Source organism: Eulemur rufifrons, chromosome 16 (genome assembly GCF_041146395.1).
Source record: "Eulemur rufifrons isolate Redbay chromosome 16, OSU_ERuf_1, whole genome shotgun sequence".
NCBI classification, from domain to species: Eukaryota; Metazoa; Chordata; class Mammalia; order Primates; family Lemuridae; genus Eulemur; species Eulemur rufifrons.
The window spans coordinates 40,994,526-41,000,706 of record NC_090998.1 but is presented as its reverse complement, the minus strand read 5'-3'; the positions used below and the strand labels follow the sequence as shown (position 1 = coordinate 41,000,706).

At 51.8% G+C, this 6,181-nt stretch overlaps 1 protein-coding gene across 1 annotated transcript; it reads left to right on the top strand.

Moving 5' to 3' along the window:
* The first annotated feature begins 508 nt into the window (after positions 1–508).
* On the top strand, positions 509–5,389 carry LOC138397375 (keratin, type II cytoskeletal 6A-like). The gene is made up of 9 exons (XM_069491309.1): positions 509–1,115; positions 2,006–2,220; positions 2,569–2,629; positions 2,788–2,883; positions 3,006–3,170; positions 3,660–3,785; positions 4,404–4,624; positions 4,818–4,852; positions 4,966–5,389. Exons 1-9 carry the CDS (start codon positions 576–578, stop codon positions 5,199–5,201), a joined length of 1,695 nt encoding a protein of 564 aa, XP_069347410.1. The 5' UTR covers positions 509–575; the 3' UTR covers positions 5,202–5,389.
* The last annotated feature ends 792 nt before the right edge of the window (positions 5,390–6,181 follow it).

Below are 6,181 nucleotides of genomic sequence, written 5' to 3'. Positions count from 1 at the left end.
TTAAAGCTACGTGACACAATATAGGGGCCCATTGTGCTGGTGCTCTACTTTTCTACTTGTTTGAAATTTTACATGAAGAAAAATAAATAATATTTCACATTCAAAATCTTTGGAAAAAATAGTGATCTTTCTGTTAGCTTAAAATGATTTTAAATTTCCAATATCTCCGCTGGTAGACGGAGCAGGCGGGGAACAGGCGATCACTCAGGACACTGTGAACACAGCACAACATGCAGGACCTTTGTATGAGACAGTGACTAACTCGTAACTTCATGAATTGAGAATAGTCTTATTGTGCTGACATCAAGTCAAAGCTGGAGGCAGGAGCATTTTCCCTGACTAAAGGAAGCAAAAAATGCAATCTTGGTATTTCACAACTTTTCTACTAATCCAGGTGTGATCTCACCGTGCGTAAAGCCCAGCCCTGCCCGATGTGCAAGCTCACCTTCCAGGACTGAGCCCAGCCCAGGCTCACCACATATAAACTGCTGCCCGGAGCTCGCCTCACAGTCCTGCTCCTCTCCCTCCAGCCTCCAGCCTCTCGCGCTCTCTCAGCCTTCTCGTCTTCTAGAACCATGTCCAGCAAATCCACCATAAGGAGCCACAGCAGCAGCCACCGTGGCTTCAGTGCCGGCTCGGCCAGAGTCCCCGGGGTCTCTCGCTCTGGCTTCAGCAGCGTCTCCGTGTCCCGCTCCCGGGGCAGTGGTGGCCTTGGTGGAGTGTGTGGAGGAGCTGGCTTCGGCAGCCGGAGCCTCTACAACCTGGGGGGCTCCAAGAGGATCTCCCTCGGAGGGGGCAGCTGTGGCATCAGCGGTGGATATGGCAGCAGAGTTGGAGGTGGCTATGGCTTCGGCGGTGGAGCCGGCAGTGGATTCGGTTTTGGCGGTGGAGCTGGTGGTGGCTTTGGGCTCGGTGGTGGAGCCGGCTTTGGTGGTGGCTATGGGGGCTCTGGCTTCCCCGTCTGCCCCCCTGGAGGCATCCAAGAGGTCACAATCAACCAGAACCTCCTCACCCCTCTGAACCTGCAAATCGACCCCACCATCCAGCGGGTGAGGACCGATGAGCGCGAGCAGATCAAGACCCTCAACAACAAGTTCGCCTCCTTCATCGACAAGGTGAGACATGAGGCCGTGGCCTCCACAGAGTCTCTGGATGCGAGAAACAAAAATCCTCCTACTGGGGGACACGTAGGAAAGAGGGACAAGGGGCTCAGACTAGCTCTGCACGGGGATGCCAGATGCCCCATGCTGACAGCTGGCGGCAGGTGATGAGATGCATCTAACGACTGATCCTGTAAAGGGGCCTCATCCCTGCCCGGGAAGAGCTCTCACCTTTTCATAACATTGAATCCCAGATGGGGCAAGGAGAGATGGCATGGGTTCATTCTTCCCTCTCAGGTGGCTCAGAGACTACAGAGAATTTGATGGTAGTATGTGAGTTGATAAATTTCTTTCTGGGAAAGAAAAAATTCTTTTAAAAAAAACAGAAAAAAATATTCTCTGTAGATTAACAAAAAAAACTTAGAAATATGTATACAATATTTAGAAATAACAATTTACCCTAGAAACAGACAATGATGATAAAATTATTATAGAATATTTTAGAGCAGACACAGGCACTGAAGGGGACGCTGGACTGGAATCCGGTCATTAGGCAGCACACAGCATGCCTCTGACTGAGGTCCTGTCACTCAGGAAAACTGGGCACAATATGTCAGGTACACACTATTTGAAAACTAGATTTCTGGTTGTGCTTGGAAAGTCATCTGTGTGCTCAACAACTTAGAAGGGGAGAACATTTGAATGTTCCATAAGAGAATTTCCCAAGTTCGATCTATGGGGTGCAAAGGGAAAAGGCTTGGGGAGCAGAACCCAGCCTGAGCCATCCGCATGCACTGTAGGATCCCAGCACCGTGGGACACTGCAGACCTGCCAGGAAACATGATGCCACAGACACTTCTTGCTTCCTTCCTGTCTGGCAAATGACCGTCTTGTCTCCTCTCCAGGTGCGGTTCCTAGAGCAGCAGAACAAGGTCCTGGACACCAAGTGGACCCTGCTCCAGGAGCAGGGCACCAAGACCGTGAGGCAGAACCTGGAGCCTTTGTTCGAGCAGTACATCAACAACCTCAGGAGGCAGCTGGACAGCATCCTTGGGGACAAAAGCCGCCTGGACTCGGAGCTCAGAGGCATGCAGGACACGGTGGAGGACTTCAAGAACAAGTGAGTCAAGGGGGAAAATGGGCTCAGCGTTCTGAAGCACACACTTCAAGACAATGGGTGACCAGGTCCAGATGGGGGCAAGATTCCTAGCAAAACATGTCCATGCTAACGAAACTCACAAACTACTACCTAGGAACAAATCTGCAAGTACAAAGGAGAGCCAGGGAAGGACCAGGGAGATTAGAGAAGTGAAAAATTTAGTAGCAACAAAAATTGGCCTTTAGGCTGTCTGTGGCAGGAAGGAAGAATCAGGACATATTGCACATAGGGACAGTGTGGGATCACGGGCTGCTTTTCTGATTCCTGCCATCACTGGCTCAGTGGAGTCTTACACCTTCCTTCCTGCAGGTATGAAGATGAAATCAACAAGCGCACAGCAGCAGAGAATGAATTTGTGACTCTGAAGAAGGTGAGCAGATTCAGCCAGGCTGTCAGGTTTCTTTGCTAAAGGACAGAAATGACTCCGTGTCTCTGCTCACCTGTGAGAGGAGGATTGGCAGGGAGACTCAACTGTGGGTAGACGGGGCAGGGGCTCAGCTGACGGCACGTTGTCGGCTCTTTCCCCAGGACGTGGATGCTGCCTACATGAATAAGGTTGAACTGCAAGCCAAGGTAGACAGCCTTACAGACGAGATCAATTTCCTGAGAGCCTTCTATGACGCAGTAAGCATCTCCACTCTCCTTTTGTTTGCTCTATGGAGTCTGTGAAGGGGGAGGATCCATGGGCTCGGGTAGTGCTTTTAATGGCACAGGGGTAAGTGGCCTCACAAACTTGTGTTCTGCAGGAACTGTCTCAGATGCAAACCCACATCTCAGACACTTCCGTGGTCCTGTCCATGGACAACAACCGTAACCTGGACCTGGACAGCATCATCGCCGAAGTCAAAGCCCAATATGAGGAGATTGCTCAGAGGAGCCGCGCTGAGGCTGAGTCCTGGTACCAGACCAAGGTGAGCAGGGAGGTGGCAGCTGCCAGGAAATCCCCGTGTCCCACCCTGCATACCAGAAGGCTAGAGACTTCACTGGGGAAACCTACTGAAAAGAATCTAGCATCCTCTCACATGACATGTACCCTGCACTGTCAGAGTAGATATTTGTAGAGATTATGCCTAAGTGTAAGAGGAAAAGTGAGAAGGATGCTCATGTTGAGAAGCACTAGGAATCTTTGCTTTTCGCTTCCCCCTCAGTGCTGGCTCTTAGTCGTATAGTACAGAGCACTGCCAGGCCCTAAGGGATGAGGCACTCAGTGGTCCCACAATGAGGATGGTCTTGATTGGGTTTCACAAGTCTTATCAATCCTGTCATATCAATTTTCCTTAAATACCCTGAGGAGAAGCCGTTAGGTTCAAGTTCAACACATGCCTGATTCAGAAGTGAAAGTCACTGTTCACCTGTGTAAACTCATAGACACTGTCTCTCTCTCCACCTCTGGACTGCAGTACGAGGAGCTGCAGGTCACCGCGGGCAGACACGGGGATGACCTGCGCAACACCAAGCAGGAGATTGCTGAGATCAACCGCATGATCCAGAGGCTGAGATCTGAGATCGACCACGTCAAGAAGCAGGTAGAGTGAGGGCCGGTGGTGAAGAGAAGCCCCCCTTCCTTGCTAGACCGTCACCCAGTCATTAACCATCATCTGGGAACATTGCTGGGAAGTAAACAAACACTAGGGAGAGGACGACCCTCAGCTCCTGCCCTCAGTGAGAATCAAGGAGACGTGGATCCCACTCCGGAGGATTAGACTCTAAAGTGGGAGGAGGGGACAATCTCAACAGTCTCATGTGAAAAGTCATCTCCTCACTTAAGGACCACCAGGATTTTGTATGATTAGTGTCGCATCCACATGTGATCATCGACATCTTGTTGTGGCTTTGGAGACAGCACTCAAACCAGCCCAGTGGGTCCATACTTCCAATGTGCCTTGTTATTGTGTCCACTGCAGTGTTTCCTGTCTATAATAAACCACATCTTCATGCAGGGTGGGTAATACTGGGGCATAGGAGTTTGTCACTTACCTCCCACACTAGATGAGTATGCAGAGTGAAAACAATACTGCACGGTGAGGGTCATAGTTCCTTTTCTATCCTCTGGGCTCCTGGACTCTTCTGTCTAGGGAAAGAGAAGAGCCAGGCTGGTGTGCTATAAGGCACCGATGCAAGTTCACTCTTGCTTTCCCTTCCAGTGCGCCAACCTGCAGGCCGCCATTGCGGATGCGGAGCAGCGTGGGGAGCTGGCCCTCAAAGACGCCAGGAGCAAGCTGGAAGGGCTGGAGGATGCCCTGCAGAAGGCCAAGCAGGACATGGCCCGGCTGCTGCGTGACTACCAGGAGCTCATGAACGTGAAGCTGGCCCTGGACGTGGAGATCGCCACCTACCGCAAGCTGCTGGAGGGCGAGGAGTGCAGGTGGGTCCCTGAGCACACCTAGATGTCTGGCACCCAGCACAGCGTCAGGGCACACCTGCCATGGCCAGAATTGCTAGTCCTGAAAAACCACGGAAGAGCAGTTTCCCAGGGACTGTTGCTCACACTGAGCTTCCCACACGGGCCCAGGAATGGCTCACTGAGGTCTCACGCTGCCTGTGTTCCTCCCCTCTAGGCTGAATGGCGAAGGCGTCGGACAAGTCAACATCTGTAAGTACCCTTGCTTGCCTTCCTCCCCTGCCCTGGCACTCTTCCGGGTGGGCTCCGGCTGGCAGAAGGAGCTCACCGTGTCTTCTTGTGTCCTTGTCCCCTCCCCACAACAGCCGTGGTGCAGTCCACCGTCTCCGGTGGCTATGGCGGTGCCGGCGGTGTCGGCAGTGGTGTAGGCCTGGGTGGAGGCAGCGGCTACTCCTACAGCAGTGGTCACAACCTTGGAGGTGGCTTCAGTTCCAGCAGTGGCAGAGGCCTGGGGGGTGGCCTCAGCTCCGTGGGAGGCAGCAGTTCCTCCATCAAGTACACCACCACCACCACCTCCAGCAAGAAGAGCTACAAGCACTGAAGTCCTGCCGCCAGCTCTTGGTCCCACAAGCCTCAGGCCCCGGTCTGGCTGCAGAGCCCTCTCCTCAGGTCGCTTGTCCTCTCCTGGCCTCCGGTCTCTCCTGCTCTCTGAGTGAGAGCCGAGGCTGGATGCTGAGTGCCCTCACTGCTCCCCTCTGTCTACACCTGCCCCTCCTGAGCTTCTTTTGCAACAGTCATTGTCACACAGACATGCAAATATTTTTTGATGTCCTCATTTCATTACCAAATGTATAAGTCTTCCATAATTCTGAGATGAAAATGACAGCTGCCCTCCTAAGAATTATATTAATAACTCAGTCTGGGTCCTGCTGTGGACCGGGAATCTTCCCATCAACTTCTCACTGTCCTGCCCTTTATTCTACACTCAGGGGGTCTCCATCTCACAGATAAGTTGTCCTGGTCTTCCCTTGCAGTGTCCCTCAATGTTGTGTGACAGAACCCTCTGATGCACAGAGTCTGTATTCAGCACTGTTTTTCTCTGCTGTTTTGCTTTCTATTGTTCTGTTGAATAAAGCAGATTTAGAATACAAAAATTTTGTTTGATTGTACTGTTGACCGTGTATGAGTTTAGAACATTTCTCATCCCACAAATGGATCCTCCTCATTGGGGATCCACCCTCCCCCTGTCAATAATGCACCATGCTTTGCAGCCCACTCTGTCAATCAACATCACGTGATTCCACAGGGCCCTCTGGGTGGGCGATCACCAAGAACTATTCAGGCTTGCCACGCAGGACTTTTCCCCCAAATAGCGTATTTTTAAAGTGCTAGGACAGAAAGGGAAGCCAGGTCCTGGAATATGGAACAGTATAATTGGATAACTAAGAGTTTTTATTTTTCAGCCCCTCCATTGGGTGGCTCGGCCCCATCCTGATCTCTGAGACTCCCTCAGAACCCCCCACCCCCACCCCCCAGGAAACACTGCACTGATCATGCAAATGGAAACACTTGGTCAGAGGG